Source organism: Elephas maximus, chromosome 5 (assembly GCF_024166365.1).
Source record: "Elephas maximus indicus isolate mEleMax1 chromosome 5, mEleMax1 primary haplotype, whole genome shotgun sequence".
Lineage (NCBI taxonomy): Eukaryota > Metazoa > Chordata > Mammalia > Proboscidea > Elephantidae > Elephas > Elephas maximus.
Window position 1 is genome coordinate 98326357 of NC_064823.1, and position 24648 is coordinate 98351004.

The following is a 24648-nucleotide window of genomic DNA, read 5'->3' on the forward strand; positions in this document are numbered from 1 at the left end:
CTTCTACATACTGAACATAGTCCCAAGCTTATTGTTTAGGGATATATTTTCAAATGTTGTATTACAGAAACACAAATACTAAAATTAATATATTTTTGAACAGCTGGCATTATAACCAAAAACCAAACCTTGCTGTCGAATCTATTCTGACTCATAGCGACCCTATAGGACAGAGGAGAACAGCTCCACAGGGTTTCCAAGGAAGGCTGGTGGATTCAAACTGCTGACCGTCTGGTTAACAGCCAAGCTCTTAAGTACTGCACCACCAGGGCTCTGTAAAAACGCTGGTTAAATTCTGATTCTACCACAAACTAAAGAAGTGGGAACTCTCAATGATATTACTGTATCACTAGAACCAGAGAAAGCATGATTTAAAACCAAACAAAACAGAAAGGTATAGTAAAAATTCTGTATATCATATACATGTAAACTGTATATAAAAAACACATTGAATTGCCCTTTACCGTCTTATGCATTTATATATTACACATTTTGAGATTGGTGGGGACTAGGAAAGTCCAATTATAAACTCCACTGGAGTTCTCTGATAATATAGGTACACAATCCTTTATTAACCATCCCCAAACCCTAAAAGTCAGAAAAGTGAAAAGCTTTAAAATACATATTCGGTGGCTAAAAAAATTTAACCTGAACTGAACCTATTGGTGGGAAAATCTTGTTTGAACTGACATAAGGCTCTTTATGGTTTTATTCTGCTTTCTCTTATTATTCCTAGTTTTCTCTGCTGAAATACTGCTGCATTTGGCTTCAGCATGTTGCCTAGTCTCTAGTAAGAGCATTAGTTGATGTGTTTGGTATTGGACAACTGCCTGTTCCCCACTAGGGGCATCATATAGTATGCAGTACATGTACCATATTACATTTCTAAAATGTACGAAAAACTTCTGAATTCTAAGACATGTTTGGCCCCGAGGATTTCAGATGAGGGATTTTAGACCTATTTTTAATTCTAAATCAAGGGGCTAACATTTTATTTAAATAAAATGGATAACAGTATTGTTTTTTAAAATTCCATGTATAAACATAAGACAAAGGAATTTTATCTAAATTAGGAGTAATTCATACTTGAAATCAAGATATAATATATCTAAAAATAAAAAAAGGAAGCATAATTCTGTGTTTGCTTATTTGATTGTGCCTTTCTTAAGTTTTTATTAAATTTAAAAGTTTTTGAGATTTATGTAAAAACAGATAAAACTGGGAGGAACATTAAGGTGTTTTCCTAATTTTCCAGTTTTTGATTCCATTCCTATTTCAAATAAGAACGAGTAATAAAGGGAAATACTGTTATCAAAGTTAGTCCTCACTTTTCCAATGTCTACAAACCAAATAGATTACGTTAGATTGAACTCCTGAATTGCCACGGCATTGCATAAGCTCTTGCAAATGCATGTTTTCTTCTCCCAACGGTTTTGACCAACTATTTACAATGTACAAGTGGACTATAATGAATGTCTAATTGCTTGAGTTTGGTAGGGTCAAATAAGTACATGCTTTCCTCACATTAACCTATGTGAATTAAAGATATATTGTACAGGAACAGTGAACAGTTTTATATCTTGACCTGGGAACCACATAGTTAATTAGGAGTTCTTACCATAATTATCAAGGTCGCTGGTCCTATAAAACTCCAAATGAAATAGGTGTCAAGTCGGAGCCAACATCTGCAGTGAAACACAAGGGAGAGAAGGCATTCAAGGACTGGGTATGGGACATACATCAAGAGTGAGCGAGTGACAGAGAAGAATGTGAGCTGCAAAGCATTCCACTGGGAGACAGGAAATATTACATTGCTTGTTCATTTAAATGCTGAATTACGTGCCCAATTTCTGACAGCACTATTGATGGAGTAAGATAATTACCTCTGGAGGAAGCAGGGGGAAAATGGCACTGGGCCTATTTGCTAAAGCCTTTTGTGTCTGTCACAGAAACCTTAAAGAAAAAAAAAAAAAAAGGAAAGAAAAAGCCAAAAGCCATACACATAGCCATTAAATCAAGTAGCTTTAAGCTAGCCTTTTCTCTCCAATTACGGTGCTACATAACCTGTCTATTACCTGTCAGGGAAAGTGACATCTCCCTGTCAAGAAGATCTAAGGAAATTCAGTACAAAGAAGAAATAAATTTGGTATCAGAAAATTGAAGTTTAATTAGGTTGGATAGCCTGCCTTTGAGAGTTCTCAAGTCTTAAAAAGCGCATTGTTACTGCTAGCGCTTCTGTGGTTGCAAATGACCCTTAGCAGCCCATGAAGTTGATTCATGACCCAAAAGTAAATTATTAATCACTTAATTTCAGCTACATTTAATACTCCCCCAATTCTTAAAGCCTCTGGGAAATTACATTTTCATTCTTCAGTGTGACAGGAAGACAAAATGGAAGTGACTGGTTATAAGCAAGATTAATATAAATTTTGAACAAGTTACATTTGATGTTAAAAATAATATCTTGAATCATTTGCCATTTTGAGGCTTAATTAGAAAAAGAAAACATCTACAGTGGTAAAAATTCAAGAGTGGTTTGTTACGCGGTCTAAACATGCAAATACTAAGTACTTAAATATTTCTGTGATTCTAAAAATATTAGTTAAATCTAAGCAATGATGGAATACCAGAAAATCTATTTAAAAAGGAATTTATAAATGTCTTTTAATAGGGGAGTGGATATAGAAAATGTTTTCTATTCATAATGCAAAGCATTATAAAACAGCTAAAAGGGAGGAAGTAGGTTTAGATCTGTCAATAGACATGATCACAAAAACAAAGTTGAGTGGTTAGAAAAAAAGATGAAGAATCAATGCCATGAACTACACGCTTAAAGCAATACTCTAAATTGTCGATAAATACATATATATGTACATTTTTTCTAATGAAAAGGAAAAAAAAAACCACCAAACTCATATTAGTGGTTGACTCTTACATGAGACTGAAAAAGACTAGAAGTGGACTAAAAGGGCTTTAACATATGTTTCATTTTAATCATTACTGAAAGCAAATATGCCAAAATGCTGACAGTTGTAACTTTTGAGTGATGGAAGCAGTAATGTTTATTGATTTTTTTTTCCTTTTCCGTAACTTTTAAATTTCTTTAAAAAAAGTTTAAAAGCTAGGTTTTTGATCCAAAAAATAATCAAATTCCCTAAAGCAAATCAATTTCAAAACCACAAAATGTATTCACTTTTTATTAAGCTAAATCTATGTCAACTAATTCTAAAAGAAGTCTAATAGGCTCTTCAGTAATACACCAATTTTAAGTTCATACTTTTTGCATATATAAGAAGATTTCTCTTTATTCAAAGTAAACATAATAATCCTGTTTGTGGGGTAAAAGTCATCAACAAAGCAATAAATACTTAAGATGTTGGCCATTAGTTTGTTGGAATAATAGTTACCTTTTTTATTATTGTTGCTCAAAAATTTTGGTCATGGAAAAAAGGAATGTGGCACTATCTTGTAAGCATAACAATCAACAGAACTCAAAGTTGAAATATGAGCACTGTCTTCATTCTTACCATAGGCTAGTTTATTACCACGACCACCAGACCTGAGGAGGAGAAATTTTTATGGGTCTCTCTGGTTTCTCAAGAAAGACCCTTTTCCCTCAGGGTAAAAAAAAAAAAAAAAAATGGACAAAGCATGGATATTTTCCCAGGCTAGAACACATACATTTGCAGTTCAAGAATATTGCTGAACTAGTAGCAACATGATGCGATACTGATAATACATTTAATAATATAGCCCCAGTTATTCTGTAGCTCAAACAAATTTTTGAGAGCTAATCTGAAACCAAAACACATTTTCAGCAATTTATTTTTCTAGGGAATTATGCTTCAGGAAAGCTTCCAGAAAATGTTATTTTACAGGTTAAGGACTTCTTACACAAATAAGTTTTCTTACATTTGCAGAAATTTTCATGGATGAAGCAGAAAATTATAAAATTTTAAATCATCTTCTCACCAAATATTTTGTTAAAATAATGTCCTTAAATTTTAGGCTTATCAAGCTTTACTTTTTTTGAAAATGGTCTCAGCTTAGCAAATGCTTTATTTGGAAATAAAGGTGCAGAATTTGTTGATCTCCTCTAAATATGGAAGTAAAATTACTCTAGAACGTATTGTTTTCTTTAAAAAATTCTTCAATATCTATTTGACACAATAGATTCAAATTCCTTTCAGTACTGAACAATGAAAGGAGGCGATATGAAACACTTAAAATGTACTGAGTAAATCATCTCTCCATGATGCTGCCTGGCTTTAGTGTCTCCTGGAAGGCACTGTGGCAAGCATCCCTTTTCTAATTTGATTGCCATATGGCCACACCTGCTGTTGTTTTTGGCTACCTGCTGGCTTTTTCAAAGCTTTCTGTATTTCCTCTCCTTCTCATTAACTACCTTAAAAAATTTGCATGATTCCTGCCCTGAGTTCACTGTGCCAATATTGAAACCATTCACTCTGGCTTTAAGTTGAAGGAAAGCATTTTGAGGAGTGTGTATATACATACCTAGGCCTATATGTATTTCACCTCAGAATATTCTATAAATCTAGGCTATTTAATGTCATTTGGATACAACGCAAAGCCAGTGGTTAAGGGGCGAACAGGCCAAATTAGTGAGACAAATGTTCTAAGAAATAACTTATCACACTAAGCACAATAAAGTCCAACGTGTAAATGGACAGATAGACCTGCAATTGAAGAATCAGGTTCATCTGAAAATTGCCTTAATCCACCAAAGAACACACAATTTGTGAAATAAGTAATTTCGATGGGCCAGTCTGATTTTATTTTTAAGATATGCTAATTCTTTTCCTTTTTATCAAGTTTTGTTATATGTATATAATTTACAAATCATGGTTATAGCAGTACTGTAACAAAGGATATGACTCAGTGTTGAAATAAGCAAAAACACTCTACTGAAAATACTTTTGATATCAGATAGATTCTAGAATTTAAAGAAGCACTGTCATTTATCATAACCTTGACTTCAGTCTTTTTTTTTTTAATTTATCTAATCTAAAGATCTCATTAAAATTATCTTTTTGTGGCATTTTTTTAAAATTAAAAACAGCACATATTGTTATATATATGATGAAGTTTTATTGAATTAATATGAGTTTATTAATGTCAATACTCTAAAGAAGTGGTTCTAAGTCACAAGAATAGTGTTCCCTTCAGAATAATCTAGTTACAAAAAACACCATTAAAAATTAAATAATAAACATTTTGATACCTGGATCATTCTTCCATAAAAATGTCAATTACCAATTCAGCAAGTACCACTATCATATTTACTCAGAAAAGAGAAAAATAAAATAATAAGCCAAGTTAATTTCTCCAAACAAAATAATAACCAGAAGCCAAACTTCTGAAGTTCATTCTCCTCTGCTCAACCTCTCCTCATCATTTTATTACCATTAGTGATTTAAAAAAGGCTTGATTCCATATTTAGAAAAATAAGCCAATTACCCAACATACATAAATGTTGCTTAGAATGTATGCTGCAAAATGCTCTTAGATAATAATAAAATTACCAGAGCTTAGATCCTTATTCGAAGTTAGCATGTTTAATGTAGCATCATTAATATGCTTTGCAACACTCTTTTTTTTTTTCTTTACTTATTTAATTCACTCATATTGGTTCTTACTATCAGCCAAAGTTTTTTGAAGGAATATAAATTTAAGAATATTGTTTGCTCTATTTTCTAAAAAAAAAAAAAAAGGAGTTTAATCATGTACTAAACTATCCTTGGTGAGTATTAAATGTAACCAGTAAGCAATCTTTGGCTACTTTTGCAGCATGAAATCTGCAAAGCTGAATTATATGTTGTTTATGAGAGTTTTTTTTTTTTTTGAGAGTTTATAAATCATGTAATCTCCTTTTCTCTGTAACATATGTATATCCATCTATATTTTACCTACATACATCTGGCAAGATCGAGGGAGTAAAGAGGGAATAAAGAGAAGAGAGAAATGGGGCAAGAAGAAGGAAGAGAAGGGGAAAAAGCAGAGATACACAATTTATCATAATAAAACTAGTTCTAAGCTTATTGCATAATACATCTGGTAAGAATTGTTTTATGCCTTTTCCATCACACCACACTCAATACTCTCTTATTCTCATACATGCATCTAATCTTGAAATACCTTGTAAGCAATTGTACGGATTGGAAAAAAAAAAGGCTGGCTGATTGATGCATGGATGGAGTGTGACTAGTGATAATCACAACTGGCATTTTGTGGCCAGCTATTTCTTTTTCTTTTACAGACTTGGATCTTATATTAAAAACTAGCTTTAATACACCAAACATACATTATGTTTGTCTCAATGTTCACAATATGATGCTATTTAAAAAAAAGAGTTTCACTATGTCTCTAGCAAAATACATCCCACATTTTTATGATGGAGCATAAAGGTTACAACAACACTATCCATTATAATTTATCAATATTAAATATTAGGGTAATTTCTGTGGCCTCATCTTGCTCAAATCACTGGGAAGTGATAGCATAACAACAGTAATGATTACTCTTATAAATGGATGCTGTTTGATACTATTTTATAGTTGAAAACAATATTGCTACAAATTAAAGGAAATTTATTTTGAGTCTTCCTAAATGTAAGGTCCTCTATTGACAAATCAGTGAAAATTTTAGTATTTTCTAGACAGCTTTATTTTAATATAATTTATATACTGTAAAATTTACCTAGTTTACAATTCAATGGTTTTTCATATATTTAAAAGTCGAACAAACATCACCATAATATAATTTTAGAATATTTTCATTACACCTAAAAGAAACACTGCACTCATCAGCAGTCACTATTCATTCCCTCTTCCTCCAGTTGTCGCGCCACGCTCCTTTTCCCCATGCCTAGCCAACCTCTACACTTTCTCTCTAAAGATTTGTCTATTCTGGATATTTTGTATAAATAGGATCATGCTATATAGTCTTTTGTGACAGGTTTCTTTCACTTAACATGTTTTTGATGTGTATCCATGTTTAAAAAAAAAACTATCCATGTTTAGCATGCATTAAAAAAAAAAAAAAAAAAAAACCAGCCTGTTGCTGTTGAGTCAATTCCAAGTCATAGCGGCCCTCAAGGACAGAGTAGAACTGCCCCATAGGGTTTCCATGGAGTGGCTGGTGGGTTTGAACTGCAGACTTTTCGGTTTGCAGCACAACTCTTAACCACTGCGTAGTGTGATTTAGTGCTTCATTAAGTTTTTATTGCCAAATAATATTCCATTATATAGATGTACCATTTTATTTATCTGTTCATGAGTGGATAGACATTGGGGTTGTTTCCACTTTCTGGCTACTATAAATAATGCTGCTATGAACACTTGTGTACAAGTCTTTTGTGGACATATGTTTTCATTTCTCTTGAGAATATGCCTAGGAGTGGAATTGTCGGGTCATATAGTAGCTCTATGTTTAACATGGTGAAGACCTAACAAACTGTTATCTAAAGTGGTTGTACCAGCCATATATGAGGGTTCCAATTTCTCCACATCCTCACCAATACTTATTTGTCTTTTTGATTGCAGCCATCCTAGGTAGTGAGGTCATGATATTTTATAAGGTGATCTCTCAATGTATAAGGGGGCAATGTTGGTTCAGTGGTAGAATTCTCGCTTTCTCTACAGGAGACCCGAGTTCTACACACCTGATGTACAGCCACCATCTGTCTGTCAGTGGAGGCTTGTGTGTTGCTATGATGCTGAACAGGTGTCAGCAGAACTTTCAGACTAAGACAGACTAGAAAGAAAGGCCTGGTGATCTACTTCTGAAGATTAGGTAATGAAAACCCTATGAATCACAACATTCTGACCCACAACTGATAGAACTGGACAGAATTTTCTTCAGTTGTGCATGGGGTCACCATGGGTTGGGGGCTGACTCAACAGCAGCCAGCAACAACGAAATGTTTAATGATAGCTGTGGAAGTTATCATCTTTCTTTGGTTCCAATAAGAAGCCAAATCCAACATTCAGCTTTAAGGTCAATATATCAGTGCATTTTGGAAATAACAGGACAACAGTCCTAATGTTCTCTAATATGATTTTGGTTTAGCTAACACCTTCCTATGAAAACTTATGCTCAAACCAGAATTATTATTTAGGATGACATTTTATACCTAAGCATAGGTTTCTCTGGTAATTAAGGAATGACACAATAACCACTCAATCTCTACACACATAATTCCTGGTCTTGATAAAATAGCATATGCACTCCCCAGACATACATCGAATGATTACTTTGATATGTAAATGGAAAATAATTCTTCATTATCTGCAGTATTTCTCACTAGCCAAGCTATAGTGAATCACACCTAGTAATAATATACCCAGTAAGGTGGATGCTTGCTGTCAATAAAATGTTATAAACATGCTTATATATAAGATAGGAGTCCCTAGGTGGCACAAGCGGTTAAGCGCTTGGCTACTAACTGAAAGTTTGGCTGTTTGAGTCCACTCAGAGGCATCTTGGATGAAACGCCTGGTGATCTAATTCCAAAAGATCACCCAAACCAAACCAAAGCCAGTGCCGTCTAGTCGATTCCGACTTACAGTGACCCTATAGGACAGAGTAGAACTGCCCCATAGAGTTTCCAAGGAGCGCCTGGAGGATTTGAACTGCCGACTCTTTGGTTAGCAGCCGTACCACTTAACCACTACGCCACCAGGGTTTCCCAAAAGATCACAGCCATTGAAAATCTTATGGAGCACGGTTCTACTCTGAAACACAGGAGGTCACCATGTGTCAGAACTGACTCAGCAGTAACAGGTTATACAGAAGTCAATTAGAGAAGTACTCCAAATGAATGAATATACGATTTCCTATGAGTGGGCTGAAGTGTTAGAAATTATGGACACATATATTAAGTAAATCTGTGGATACAATCTTCAGATGCTATCAAGTTCAATGTTCCTTGTTTAGACTCTTTCTTAAATAATAGTATAATCTAAGTTTTAAAAAATAAATGATCATTTTTCTACCCAAAATATTATTCCTGAATAAATATTGAAGTAAAAATAAAGAAATTCAGGATGTTAGCTAACAGAGGAAAAACTACCCCATTTAGAGCTGCTCTTAAGCTAGTGATCTGGGGAGAAAAAAGAAAGACTTAATAGATGATCTGTAATAATTTTCAGATCATAAAACTTGATTTTAATTATTCTTAAGAACTGACTATTCTTCTGGTACTCAAGGATGTTCTGAGCAATTATACATGTTCATGACCTAATCCACATGTTTTAGAAACCCCTTATTAATTTTCTAGTCCAGATTTTAATTCTTAGACTAGTCTCTGGGCTTTTCCTCTTCCCAGGGCTCCCTCTTCGCCTTAACCTATTTTCAGTCCACCCAAGATCATAACCACTTTTTTTTTCTGTTATACACTTGAGATTCTGAGGAAAGTACTATAAACTGTAAAAGTGATTACTTTCCTTAAATAAAGATTAACTGTTCAAATAGTTTGCCTTTTTTGATAATATTGAGATAATGAAAGTTTAAATGAACTGATTTGTTTTAGGTCATAAAATCCAAGTATTCAGCACTAATCTTCCAAATTAGTTCTGTTTGAATTATTATTAAGTCAATGCCAGTCTTTGCCATAATTAAGCTTCTGACTATTGTATTGGATGGCTTCGCTGAATGTTCACATGAATAATAATATAAGAGATATCAAGGGAGGATACAAAAACAGATATAAAATGGAAATAGATATCGATTGTTAACAGGGCAATTTAGTCCTGGGGTCCATTAGCAGAGGGTTATCTTTTAAACAAAATGACTGTATTGGTCTCTTGAACTGATTTTTTAAATGTCTGATTATTGTGATCTAATGTTAGTCTAAGTACATTCTTGATAATGATGTCATCACAGATAAAAGATTTTGTTAAACAAAATTTGTTAAATAATAATAAGATATATATAAAAAAATAGGCATTGTAAATTGATGGCGAACTAAGCAACTTCTCAAAATCAACTTATGTATGCTTTGTGTGCACATGTTTTGTACGTAATAATTCAACAGCCCTAATAAAATTTCATAGAAAAATATATCATAATCAGCCAGATGAAATATGATAGTTACCTTTATCTACATCAAAATAACATTTATTTAACCTATAACAATAATTTTAAGTCTAATTTTATCTCCAAATATTGATAATGATTCTCTAGTTTCCAGAAATGTAAACTAATATTATTGTTAAAAGCTTGAGAAATAAAACCTCAATGTCAGTATAATAAAATATATTTAAGTATATTAAGAAGAGAGAAGAGGGAGAAATATATATTATTTGGATTATTATAATATATATTCAGTAGCTTTATTCTTGATGTACTCTAAGTGGGTAAGACTGAGAGGTACAAATTTAATAATCATGAGGTTCCAAAATAAGTGAAACAGACTTTCAAATCATATAAATTCACTATATTGAGCTTGGAGCCCTGGTAGGACAGTGGTTAAGAGCTTAGGGTGTTAACCAAAAGGTCACAGTTTGAATCTAGCTGCTCCTTGGAAACCCTGTGGGGCAGTTCTACTCTGTCCTCTAGGGTCATTATAAGTCAGAATCGACTCAATGGCAATGGGTTAGACAAGTTATATTGAGCTTAATAAGAATATACAAGAAATAGCCTATATTTCTCTAAAGTATGACTAATTCTATTTTATTTTAGGCTATGTTATATGTATTTGTATAAAAATCAATGAAACACATAAGAAGGCAACACTAGCAAAACTGCAACAACAGAGAAACAACTTTGGATAGAGTTACATGAAAAAAAGCATCATGTGAACAGAGAGTGGGAAATGCTCTTTAAAATAAAACAAAGGCAATAAAAAAGACAGTAACAGAAACTGGTACGCAAGGACAGATTTGATAATGAGGAACAAGATATATAATTCTATATGCAGAAATCCTATGACTACTGTAAAAATTCATTGGCTTGTATTTTTGTTAGAGAAGGTATCTTGATTAAAGCCCTGGTGGAAACACAATCCTTTCATTTCAGCTCCTCAAGTAAACACAAATTACTGAATAATGTTTCTCATTTCAACACTTGCTTCTTCAATGGTCAACGTAGCACTGTATTGATGTTGGGTTGGATGAATTCCCAAAAGGAAAAAGTTAAACATTCTTCCATGTATTCTGAAGGCCTCTGTGGACAATTTATTTACAACACACAAATGAAACACAGCAACGCTCTATGCCTCTCTGTGATCGAATTTAATGCCAGTTTCCCCATTCTTTTCTCTCTTTCATCTCCCCTTTCTTTTTCCAAAATCTGTTTACCCTCTGTTTGTGTTGGGAAAAATCATAATTGCATAACCAAACTATTACCAAGGCTTGTTTTAAATCTGTGCCTGGGAAATAAATTAGTCTCTATTCCCACACATAATAATGTCAGAAAATGAGAGCTCCCAGATATGGTGCAGGAAATTAAAGTAATGATGTCCAAAGCTTTAACAAAGTTACAAGAGACTACATATTATTGATTCTAAGGAAAGGTAGATTTCTATTACCTACAAAATGGTATTCTAATTTGGCTTCTTCTTCTAGAGCTTTAGCAAAATAGCTGTTAGGAAGGTCAAAGGCGTTTCTTCAGTGTTTATCTTACTTGAATTATCTTTGACACGAAACAGCATGGGTTACTCCCTCCTTCTTGAAACTTTCTTCTCATCCTCCTTAGCCCTGAATGTCCTGGCTCTGTTTCTAAGCTCTCCTTACTTCTTCTCACCTCTTCTCTTATATTCCTTCCTTAGCCCATCTCCTAATACGGATATTCATGAGAGATCTATCCTTGTCTTCTTCCTAATCTTTTTCTAATGAATAATCCATTCAGTCTCAGTGTCCCAACTGTTACACTTAGGTATATTATAAAAATATTTTCCACTGAACCCCTTTCCAATATGCTGGATATCTTTACATGTATGTCTCACCAATTTATAAGGTTGCACTGAAAATAAAATTAATCACTATAATCTCACTCCTACATAGAAAAAAGGAGGGGGGGACCCACAAGCTGTTCCTACTCCTATGATATAAATCTTTCCAGGAACCTAGAACTGACATGTCAGGACAAAGAAAAGTTAACAATGCCAGGGGCTTTTCTAGTTCCTTCATTTCTTACGGTGCTGTGAGGTAATATAAGGACCTTAGCTCCCAAGAACATCCAAAGCTTTTTTTTCAACTGGATTTAAAAAGAAAAAAAAAAAAGTAACTCACACTTTATCTGTTCCATAACTCCTGTAGTCTACTGCAGCTGACACAGCTACAATGAGTGCAGGCATTCCGTAGCCAACCAGATAAAAGTATTTCCTACGTGAATGTTCACTCTCAAAAACCTCCACCAGCATGATATAGAGCTGCACTCCCTCCAGGAACATCCACGTGAAAGCAGCCAAGAAGAAGAAATGTAAGAGGGCAGCAAAAACCGCACAGGCAATCTAGAGAAAGCACCAAAGGATTCATTCAATTAACTGTACCAAATAAAATATTTGTCAACTACCATAAACTTAAAATAAATATCTGTTAAGATTACAGTAATAAAATAGGTTTCCAAAAGAAAAATCTAGATAAGGTTCTTAACTTATACATATTAAAAACTGAATTAAATAAGAACTTTTAAAACTGTACTTAACTTTTTATTACTACTTATGGTTTATGCATGACAGAATAGCATTATAATAAGGAAAAATTATAATATTTGGAAAAAATCCTAAGGGCCTATTAAAACTATTACTGAGATTAGTCTAAATATTTTTAATACATGGCAGGGAATTTTATTATTTCATTGTAAATGAAAGAAAAAACTATAAAAATAAGAGAAACACAAGCTCTTAAACAGCAAAATAAATTACATTCTTTTATGACGAGATTATTAATTAAATATTAGTAATTGCTTTTTTTCACCCTTGCCTTATTTCAGAAAGGATTTAAAGTGGCATTGACACGTTCAAGCAGCACACAAGTGTAAAAACAGATGTGGTTAAAATACAGGGTTCCTAAAGTGGGCTCTTTCTCTGATTTCTTTGAAATGTACTATAAGGTTCAGCTGACCGTATATTAATTAATTTTTTATTCTTATGTCAGTTCCTGAAATTCTCATTCCTTTAGAGTTCTTCACTATTTACAGGAAGCAGGAACTAAAATCTGTTCTACTAGAAAAGGTCAACAAACTATTGCAATTATCGGATTACTATGGATTCATTGATCATATGATCCTGAAGAAATGAGACAAAGGGCAGGTCAATTTCATTGAGTTAGAGAGATGACAGGAGGGAGAAGGAAGTCAAAGTCTGAGCGTCTAGAGAGAAATCCTCTGTGGGATGCAGGAAGAGAACACCTAACTAGCAGTGAGTAAAAACAAGTTTGGTTAAGCTGTACTCCAAAGTTTGTCATATCAATAATTGTTCTTTTATGTTACTTGTCAGAAATTAGTTATGCAATATTTGCTGAACTTTATCATACCATGTGTAACATCAGAAAACAAACAAACAAAAGAAAAAAGTTTCTAAATGAAAAGAAATCACACAGCATTTGAATGCAGGTTAACAAGAGGATAAAATATCTTCTTGAAAAATAACAAATTTTCCATTTCCTGCTTTTTAGAGTTAGAACTTCAACTATTAATTTTTGTTATCAGAGGCTTTACATTTGTGGAGGAAGAAATGTTTACTTTGATTGCTTATTCATATGTATGCATTTATGGGAAAAGCTGTCACATTTGTATGTGATAACCAATTAAGAATATAATCACCGTAATTGCACCCTTTATAGCCATTAATCATGAATGTGTAATCACAACATGAATCAACTGCATTTTTATTGTAAAATGCTGTATACATATGGACATATACTAAAGAACAGCATTAAGTGAATGAATTATTTATTATGCCCACAAATCTTCTAAAAAATGAAAGTCTTCTTTTCATTTGCAGTTTTAGTCATGAGAGCAAACTTGTACCATGTGCATGAATCTTAAGTAAACATAATAAAGGGGCTCACAAAAATAAGTGGGCATAAAATCTGTGTAACATATTAGATATTGCCTCTTATTTATAGCTTCTGTTTAGTTTTTCTAAGAGCAGTAGGCTAGTGTTATTCCCTTTTTTCCATTCCTTCCTTCTTTCTGTACTTGACTAATTGTGGGTAGCAGTAAAGCATGGAGTTGGCACTTAAAGATGTGAACAGAACTCAAACAAATATAAAGTATCAAACAAAATTTGAAAAGAGATGATATATTCTGAAAATGACCAGCAGTTTGTACTGTTTTATGAAATGCCAATTAGAAAACACTTCTTTTAGACATGCAGTTCTTAATGCAATGTCCGGTGTTTTTTTTTTTTTTTCCCCCTCAAATGTATCTTACAAGCCACAAAAAAATAACTATTATACTGTTAGAAAAGATATTCCTCCATTCCCTAATTTGATTAAACTTTCCTCAATATTTGATCTGTGATTAATAAAGAAAGGAAAACAAAAACAAAAACAAAAAAAATGAAAAACTGGCAGTCTTTAGAAAGGCAAGTTTATAATACAGAAGTTCTGAATATATGCTTCATCCATAACATTCATTATTTCTTTATGAGAATGGGACAAGAAAAATGACTAAATAACACCTGAAAATTAGTATCTATCTCAGACAACTAGAAGAATATTGCAATATTAGAAAGTTCGAAGTAAAGAAATCTTTGACTAATATCAACATAAGTTTCTTACTGGTTGGTCAGTTCGGTTGATCCCTATCAGGAAAAGGAGCTCTGCTACAAAGAGGCTGACGCAGAGGTTCTTGTGTATGGTGTTACGGTCACTCTGGAGCCCACGGAAAAAACAAAATGTGAAGATGCATATCAGCAGACAAACAAGGGACAGCAAAATTCCAACCCATGTGATCACATCCAGAAGAAGGTCATGGACGGCATCGCTGTGCTGGGAACACAACAAAAAAGCCATTAGTTGCCAATTATGCAAAAATAATATATAAAGTATTATAAAGGCACAAATAATGTATGGTTTTAGTAATGTACTAAATATCCTCCACACCCATAATGAATAAAATAAGTTAAAAATTATTCAAACCAAAATAGGGTTTTCTATTTCATAGACAATGGAAACCCTGGTGGTGTAGTGGTTAAGTGCTACGGCTGCTAGCCAAAGGGTCGGCATTTAGAAAACGCCAGGCGCTCCTTGGAAACTCTATGGGGCAGTTCTACTCTGTCCTATAGGGTCGCTATAAAGTATTTTCTCTTTTCTCTGGGGCGCAGATCAGTTTGATACTCAGCGATGACAGCAGTGTTTGAGCCTTTCTTAGCTACTTATATTTTCAAGATATAAAAAGTTGAAGCAGATTAAGTTAATTCTGGCCAAAGATTTTAAACAAAAACTTCTTTTTTTTAAAAAAAAAAAATATCACTTTTTTGGACTAATTTTCAGACAACTCAGGCTAGGAAATGCTACACTATCTTAAAAGTTAAGCTATGCACTTAGGGAAATGGTGTCTCAACTGAGATGATTTTGAATCACCTAGGGATTGATATCAAAAATATAATTCTGCTGTCCTATAAATACCTTATCAAAATTTTGAAGCATATATTTTTATAAACATCCCTAGTTAATTCTGACTACCAATCACAAATGTATACCATTTACAAAGTGGAAAATCTAAAAGAATAAGGACGTTCATTGGATTTGCATTCCTATTGAATGGCTTAAGGAAATCATGAATTTGATCCTTGAAGAGTACTGCATGAATAGGCTGGTTACATAAAGAAAGAAAATAAATATTTATAATTACAAAACCAGATAGCAGCATAAAACAGATAGCAGGTCTGAGAAAAAAAAAACTGCTCATGTAAACTTGGATGTTGAAACTACATTTTTTTACTCCATAAACAGTATTCTGAGTATCCTTGTTCTCAAATTCAAAACTCTAATTTCATCCAGTTGTAGTTTGCCTCCACCCAAAACCACTTCTGTGTAGCTTTAGAATCTCTAATGGCCTGATACATCAGTGTCTCAAAATATTAGATCTGAGTTGATAAATTGTTCATGACTGTCAACTATTCGTTTTTCTCTAGGATTCTTGAAAAGCTGTAAACACCACCCTAACTTCCTTCAGTTGGGGAGTGGATAAATAAATCATGGCTAACTTATACAATGATATTCTAAAGAGATGATATTCTAGAGAGTAGTAGAAAATCAAGGTACTAGACATACAGATATCAACATAGATATTTCTTAAAAATCTAAAATTAGATTTAAGTGGCAAAAGTATATGTATACAGTATGTTATCACATATATAAAAGTATAAAACACACAAATCAATGATACTGATTTTTTATGGGTATATGCATAAGTAATAAAGGTATAAACATGTGCATGGGAAATTTTTGAGTTAATAATAAGATGTTTGTAATGGACACATTTTTCAATAGTATAAACCAGATATGATTTTTGTTTTATAATGTCAGTTATTATAGTCAGTTGTTGCCCCCAGTAAATTATTCTATTTTACAAATATGTAAGTATCCAGGTTTTCCAATTTCATTTGTTTTATTCAATCTTTATAGTTTCAAAGATTGTTCTGAATGTGGAAATTCTTCCTAGAAGTGAGTCACCATGCTGTAACCTGAATCCCAGCACTTCTCTCACTGCCAGACATGGCTTCACAGTTGTTTTTTGATGAACTCTGCTACAGCACTATCAGTGAAACTATTTTGAAATATTCCTGCATAACTCTAGACATATTTCTCAGAAGGCGCTCAAATCATGAAAGAAAACCACATGAAATTTTGTTTTAACAGTTTTGTTCACCAAGAGACACTACTTAAGTAGTGTTGGATCTCCGGTAGCTTAAATCATTTTATTATTTGAGAGTGGAGAGTGGTTAGTGCTACCTGGTTCCCTGAACAGAGGGCTATTTGCTCTCATCTTTGAGTCAAAGGAGAGATGCTGTGATTGAGTGCCAAGCACCAACGTTCAGCACAGCAGTCCTTCATAATGGAAAAAACGGCAGGTATAATACATTCTCAAATGTATCCTAAAGACCTAAAACACTAAGAAAAAAAAAAAAAATGAAACCAAAAAATTGTCTTTGTCTGGGTAGTTGCATTATTAGAAAAATATATACTTTACTCTGTCTTCCTAGGCCCTTCAAAAACCCCAGGAAGAGTTATTAAGAGAAGAATACCAGATTTCAAAATGTTAGTAGAAAAAGTACATACTACTCTAACACAGAATAAAAACGCCTGGTGATTAACTCACTCTCATGTATGACAGTCTAGTTCTGAAAATATCAACCCAAATATTCATATGTATATTCGACTAAGATAGCAGCAACCCTCAAATACAATCCACCACTTAAATATTATCAGCAAAACAAAAAGATGACTAAAAACCAAACATTAAATGCTAATATTAGTCTGCCATAGTGGAACTTCCAGGATGCCAGTGTATGGTGAAACCCCCTTCATTGTGATGGTCAATTGAGTAAAATTCCTAGGTATAATTGTGAGAATGGATCAAGTATTCATATTCCCAAGGTTACAAGATTGTGAGCACTGCATAATTCAATCATGTATAAAACAAACTATACATCACTAAGAATATAAGTGCCCTGAGATCAGGGATCATGTCCATCTTATCAATATTGTATCCCAGCACTGAGTACTGTGCTTGACACATTAAAAAATATTTAATACGTATTTGGTTTTGAATGAATATAGTCCTGGTCATCAGATGAAATGCCTTAAAGCTTACCCCTTTTATGTCTGTGTATCTTTAGCATCCATTTTATTTCCATTTGTATGTTTAATAAGGTATCATATATTACATGTTCAAAGCTGAGCCCCTGATCTTATACTGCCTTTCCCCTCACTCAAAAAAATCTACAGCTTCCTTTCTTTCCTCCTTTCTGTAACCAGCAACTCCATTCTTTGAGGTGTTTTCTGGCCATAAACTTATAGAGTCATATTTGATTTTTCTCTTTTTTTCACATACTACATTTAATCTATGAGAAAATCTTGTAGGCCCTATATTCTAAATATGAAGGTTTCTCAGCACTTCTACTGTACCAACTGGATAAAGCCAACTGTTTTGTTTTTGTTTTTAATAGCTTCCTAATTGATTTCCCTACTTTGATCCTCACACCTCTTTCAACAAAGATCAAACTTAAATATAAATCAGAGAACATTACTCCTCTGTTCAAAACTTCCAGTAGCTTTCTCACAATCAAAGTAAAAACCAAAGCCTTTACAAAGGCCTATAAGGTTCTGAGGAGCCCCGGTTGCACAGTGGTTAAGAGCCTGGCTGCTTACCAAAAGGTCAGCAGTTTGAATCCCCCAGCTGCTTCTTGGAAACCCTATGAGGCAGTTCTATCTACTCCACTATGTGTCAGAATCGACTCAATGGCAACGGGTTGTAAGGTCCTGTAAGATCTGCCCCCCTGTAACTTCATCTCTCATTCTTCCCCTCATTCACTTCATTCTACCACAATAGACTCTCTTTTCTTTTAATATGCCAGCACATTCCAGCCTCCTTGTGCACCTTCCTTTGCACTTGATATTCCCTTGGACCAGAATGCTTTTCTGAAAGGTATCTGCATGGCATACTCACTACCTTTCTTCAGCTCTTCATTCAAAAGTTGCCTTCCCACAAAAGGTTTTTCTGAGTCACCCTATGTAAAATTGCAAACATCTTTTCCCTATTCTGACTTCCTGCATACCTTCTCCAGTACTATTATTCTCTTTAGCACTTACTTAAACTATGTATTTTATTAATTTTTCTAGTTTATTGGGTGTGTCCCCCACTGGAAAGTAAGCTACAGTAAAATAAGTTGTTTTTATCTACTCTGATTACCAATATATCCCAGATGCTAGAATAATGTGTACCACAGAGCAGATGCACAATTAATGTGCTAATTGAACAAATGAATCTCTTCAATTATCCTCCTTTTCCACATGGATTTAGATTATAAACTACAAGCTGTATCATATATAGTCCTTAGGATTCTCTGGTTCTTAAATCATCTGCTCTAAAATCTTGAGTAAAAAGATAAAGAAAATTAGAGCTAAAGAGTGAGATGATTGTTATACCATAATATCTCAAGATATGTTGTAATGCCAATGCTTAGAACAATAATGACAATGGAATCACAACTATGCATATAAGTACTGCAATTTTAAAATAAGGATAGAAATCTAATGACTTGAGTTTAACCCTATTGCTCTACTTTAGTAGTTTATACCCTGAACAAACTTTATTTTATCTCTTTGAATACGAGCAGACTCACCTACATGAGACAAAATAATAGAGGCATCAGGTCATTGTGATAAGTAATTAATATATGTGAAAGTAGGAAACCCAATATCTCTTCTTTTTTTTTTTTTTAATCTGAAAACACTCTTGTAATTTTTTCTTGTTTGATAACAATCATCATTAAAATAATGAAAAGTCTGTATTGATAATATAGGGTAGAACAGAATAATAATAATAATGTGATTGGTAACTTTGTTTTAACTAAGGACACCAAATATATTCCAAACAATTAATAAATTATCTAATTTTACATTATAACATTTTCAGTTTAGTTTATATTACTAGTGATATTTGTTCTACTGGAAAATCAAGGTTACAATATACCTATAAGATATAAAAGAGGAAGATTTTAACTAGAATTTGGTTCTATGTTCATTGCAGGGAGTCCCCAATTTACAAGGTATTTGAGTTAAGAAGATCTGCACTTATAATGTCCAGTTTTTTTTCCATCTTGTCGTTAAAAATATGACTACATACAATGTTGCACTGCATAATTTGCTGATGTCATTCTATCTGTAAGTTTATGTGTAATGTTTCCAACCCCAAATGACAATAATAATAAAAAAATAATAAAAGGCTGTAATAATGAAAACTAAAAAATAAAATGATCTATTGACTTATGTCAAAACCGGCTTATGATGGAATTGTCGGAATGGAACCCTGTTGTAAGTGTGGGACTACCTGTACTGTACAACTATATTTATGACTTTTAAATAATAAAGTAAGAAGGGACTCAATTTTATCTATATATTATTCTTTAATTTATAACAAGAAGAAAAATCAAGTAGGAAAGAAAGCTATATCGTTAGTTTTTTTTTTTTTTTTAGGATATACACCACAGACCAGTTCAATTTATTTCAAAGGACTGCTTGGAAAACTTATACGAAACTAAAAATAAGCAAAAATTCTAAAACTTTAAGGATACTAGCTTTGTTATAGGGAATGGGAAGGCATGTGAGAAAATCTTAGAGCAAAATGACAAAATGATTCAGCTAAATATAGTTTCAGGAAATTCAATGATTCTACCCTTCTTATGGGGGGAAAAATTATGAAAACAATACTTGGTTTTTAGGCTTTCTCTGAAGTTTATATTTTAATGCTTTTACTGTTAAAAAGTGTCAAATATTTTATAACACCTACATAGTCTCTGAATTTCCCATTTATTTTCACCTCAACAAATCTGCCTTGTCCTGTCACTTATGGATACCTCACCGAGTACTCAAATACCACAACAAAATGAGTGCCACATTAGAGAAATAAAAAAAAAAAAAAAAAAAAGATGGCTTAAACAATGATATCTTGTGAAAGCTACTCTGTCAATATAACAATCTCAAATGTACCAATAGGTACATTTAATGAAACCATGTGCAAGCTCATGGAATAGGGACAGTTACTTGGGTCTTATGATTTAAAAATAATGCAATCTGAGTATACTAAGACCTTGTGTGGAAATCTTGCTGTTTCTAACTTTATTGTGCAAAAAGCAAGTCAGCTGCGCAAGATGGGGAAATAGCTTTTTTTTTTTTTTTAACTGCATAAGTGTTTCCAGATGGAACAAAAAACTACAGGAATTAATTTCAAATGCTTCTGGAAGATTTTCTCTTTTTAAAAAATATTTTTAGAGAGTTGCATTTTTTGGACACTTATTGAATAATCATCTTATAATAATTATTAACTGCAGGCCAGTAATTATCAATGACCTGTTTTACTTTCTGCATAATAATGCATTATAATAACATTGAGATGGATTCATTAATGGACAATGATATTTTAAAATTGCCTCTCAAACTTATCTTGTTCTGAAATATTTGTGATATAGCTAATATAGCTTTTTTTTTTTTTTTTTCCCCAAATGGATGAGTTTTCGCTTTGCTACTAACATATCAGAATCATGGTTTTCACCGAAGCCAGTAAGGTTCCAAAGGCCTATTTTCTGATAAATGCTGTGTGAACTGTGAAATATATTCCTGGCATTACTCTAACTCTTGGTAAACAGGTCATCAGACACAAAGGTCCTTCCGAAATCCCTTGGGAAAGAGAAGGGCTCAATGGTCTGAGAAAATTAGGATTTCCTTTGCAGAACAGAATAAAAGTCACAGTTGAGCAACACAGTTATGACTTTATTCTTTGTGGTTTTTTTATAGTAAATAACTCAAAACCACCCACCAATACTTTTCAAATTATGTCAAATTGAAAAATCAATATAAATATTTTCAGGTTTCACAGCTAAGAGGGAAATGCTGCCAAGTAAGAAAACACGAAAACATTCACATACAACCGCTGTTTGTATTCAGTAGAACATATTCATCAAAATCTTAGGATTCAGAAGCATGACATAGCACATTTTAAGTTATTACATATTTTCTTGCTTCGAATAAAAAAAAAAAAATTAAAATCTCAATATATTTGATGAACCAGATCCATAAGTACCATAATGAGACAGAGAAGTAAATAGAAAATGTGGAAACTAAGTACCTTATAGCTGAGACTTAAACTCAGATACAGCTATAACAGCAGGTAGGTTAAAATGTATTAACCAAAAAGGAATTAGTGATCAACTGAAAAATTTAAAGAAAATTAGCACAACAAATGCTGTTATATTAAGTAAAATCTTAAGTATTCCATGCTCAAATATTTTTGTTAAGAAGTTATTTAGTTTGATGTCATCATATTAAACTTATACCAGTGAATAAGAGCACATAAAATTAATAATTAAGTCTCCTGATTAATAGGAAAGAGCTATGTTCCTGCCCAATGTCAGTCTCTATTTCGATTTTTAGCATAGGTTCTTCTTGAAAACTACAGCCTACTTCTCTGTAAGTTTTTACTATGTTTTGCTGAAGCCAATAGATAAGTAACTTGTAGAAAAGAATGAGAGAATTTTAAGCACCCTCAGCAAACCGAATGATGGGCCAACACACATTCCCAGGAAAAAAAAAAAGGTCAGGATGTAAAATCATTTAAGAAGAGTATGTCAAGTTGTAAATGACTGTTCTTGGGAAGAATGTGTTCATAACTAACCAAACCAGTCAGGATATAAACCATCTGAGAAGAATATGTGAACAGATTGCTCCAGAATCAACTATAATCACGAATCCCACTTGCCCCCCACCCAAAAAAAGAAAAAAGAAAACAAAACCCTCGCTGTCTCTTACTGACCTTGTAGGACAGAGTAGAACTGGCCCATAGGGTTTCCAAGGAGCGGCTGGTACATGTGAACTGTGATCTTCCTGTTAGTAGCCAAGTACTAGGGCTGTCCATAAACATGACTACAATTCTACCATCACTCCTCCCTATTTAGGTAGTTGACGTTTACATTTCAAAAGACTTCAAACTGAAGCTGATCTTATTTACAATTAACCCTGAACTGAACCTTTCCTTCATTTCTCTATGTATAAAAACCCTTAACTGGAAAGACACATGGGAACACTGGGTTGAGAGTACACTCAACATTGTGTTTACCAATTCACTTTTTTTTTTAATTCCTCAATAAAACTCTCTGCTTTTACATTATGCAGACTGTGGCTTTGCTCTATGACACCAAGAATCAATGAAATGTGGATTTGAGAAGAACAGAACTGCAAGTCAAAGTAAATTTTATGCCTGACTGTGTTAAGTTTTGCCCTCACATAAAAGATGGAAAAAGACAAACAAAAGTATCCCATAGTTATTTTTTATTAAATATAAGAAAAATGTGTTTATTCTGTTTACTTAACTTTTAACAGTCATACATTTATGTGTCATAAAAACACACAATAATACACCCTAAAAATTTAAATATCCAGGAAAGAATTATTGTAGGTTAAAATAAATGGCTATATCAGAGAGAAAAAATTATTTAAAAATATATTTTTACACATAGTATTTGTTTAATTTGTTTTAATACTAATTATTTCTAAATATCACTGTTAGCTAGTTGTTTTTTCCCCTAAAAATAGCATTATGTAATAGAAAAGTAAATAATATTGAATGACATGCTTTCAAATGGACACCTATTCTTTATATTATTATGTTAAACTGAGAACACATATGTGTATAATTATGTATTATGAGTTACATATATTTTGGGTGAGTACTACTGTTTCATGAGTTGGCTCTCAAAAATGTTGGTCACTCTAATTGGTGGCCAACTAGTCCATGTTCTTAACAACATCACTAACAGTGAAGAGGACCACAGATGTTCTTCAGATGTTCTATATTTCTTTTTGTTACCCAATTGCACTGAGCCCTTTATAATTGGGCAGACTCTGGCTTTTATGTGTGAGGATGGGTCTCCGTGATTATCCTTGGAATGCAATGGTCAAACCCAGCAATTCTGCTGTGACAAAATTTGCTCCTGACCATCAGCAAATTCCCTGATAAACAAAATGGATAACTTCTTCTAAGTTTGTTTCCATTTACAAACAAAGAAACAAAGCAAACAAACTAAAATTTCTGAAAGTACTTCTTAACCAAACCAAACCCACTGCTATCAGGTGATTCTGACTCATAGTGACCCTACAGGACAGAGTAGAACTGCCCATAGGGTTTCCAAGACTGTGAATCTTTACGGAAGCAGCAGACTGCCACATCTTTCTCCTGTAGAGTAGCTGGTAGGTTTGAACCGAGGACCTTCTGATTAGCAGCAGAGCGCTTTAACCACTGTGCAACCAGGGCTCCATACTTCTTAAGGAGGAGGGAAATGTGGAATGGGGTAGAGGAGCTAAAGTGTAAGGAAAGGGTACCATTAGAAAAACCAGACTTAAATTACCCAGATACGTTTGTTTTCTTTTTTATCATTTTTATATCATTCTTCTCATAGAATCATTTCCTTTGGCAGCTAAGAAAATAGAAATTCACAACAGCTAGAAAGAAGATTCAAATTAAAGATAAGTTGAATTAGGCTTAAAAGAGAAAGTAATTTTTCATAGCTGATTGTAAAACCATACGATAGAGACTACATCAGATCAAGAAGACCCCACAAAAGCTTGGAAGATTGGTTCTAAGAATATTCATCGGGTGCCTATCATATGTCACATAAAGAATAAAATAGGTTATATATATATATATATATATATACGGAAACCCAAGTGACATAGTGGTTAAGAGCTGGCTGTTAACCAAAAGGTCAGCAGTTCGAATTTACCAGGCATTCCTTGGAAACTCTATGGGGCAGTTCTACTCTGTCCTACACGGTCGCTATGTGACGGAATTGACTCAATGGCAACAGGTTTTCATTTTTGTTTTTTTATATATATAAATGGAGCCTTGGTGAAGCAGTGGTTAAGAGTTTGGCTGCTAACCAAAAGGTCAGCAGTCTGAATC

General features: G+C 33.3%; 1 protein-coding gene across 12 annotated transcripts in view; it reads right to left on the reverse strand.

Annotated features, from left to right (window-relative positions):
• ADGRL3 (adhesion G protein-coupled receptor L3) overlaps window positions 1-24648 on the reverse strand; it is a 945099-nt gene that overhangs the window by 85059 nt on the left and 835392 nt on the right. For all 12 annotated transcript variants that reach the window (XM_049886210.1, XM_049886209.1, XM_049886208.1 and 9 more), the window contains 3 exons: window positions 14748-14957; window positions 12252-12472; window positions 1619-1685 (listed from right to left, as the gene is read on the reverse strand). In XM_049886210.1, the coding sequence (XP_049742167.1) occupies window positions 1619-1685; window positions 12252-12472; window positions 14748-14957 (498 nt within the window). The remainder of the gene's footprint in view (window positions 1-1618; window positions 1686-12251; window positions 12473-14747; window positions 14958-24648) is intronic.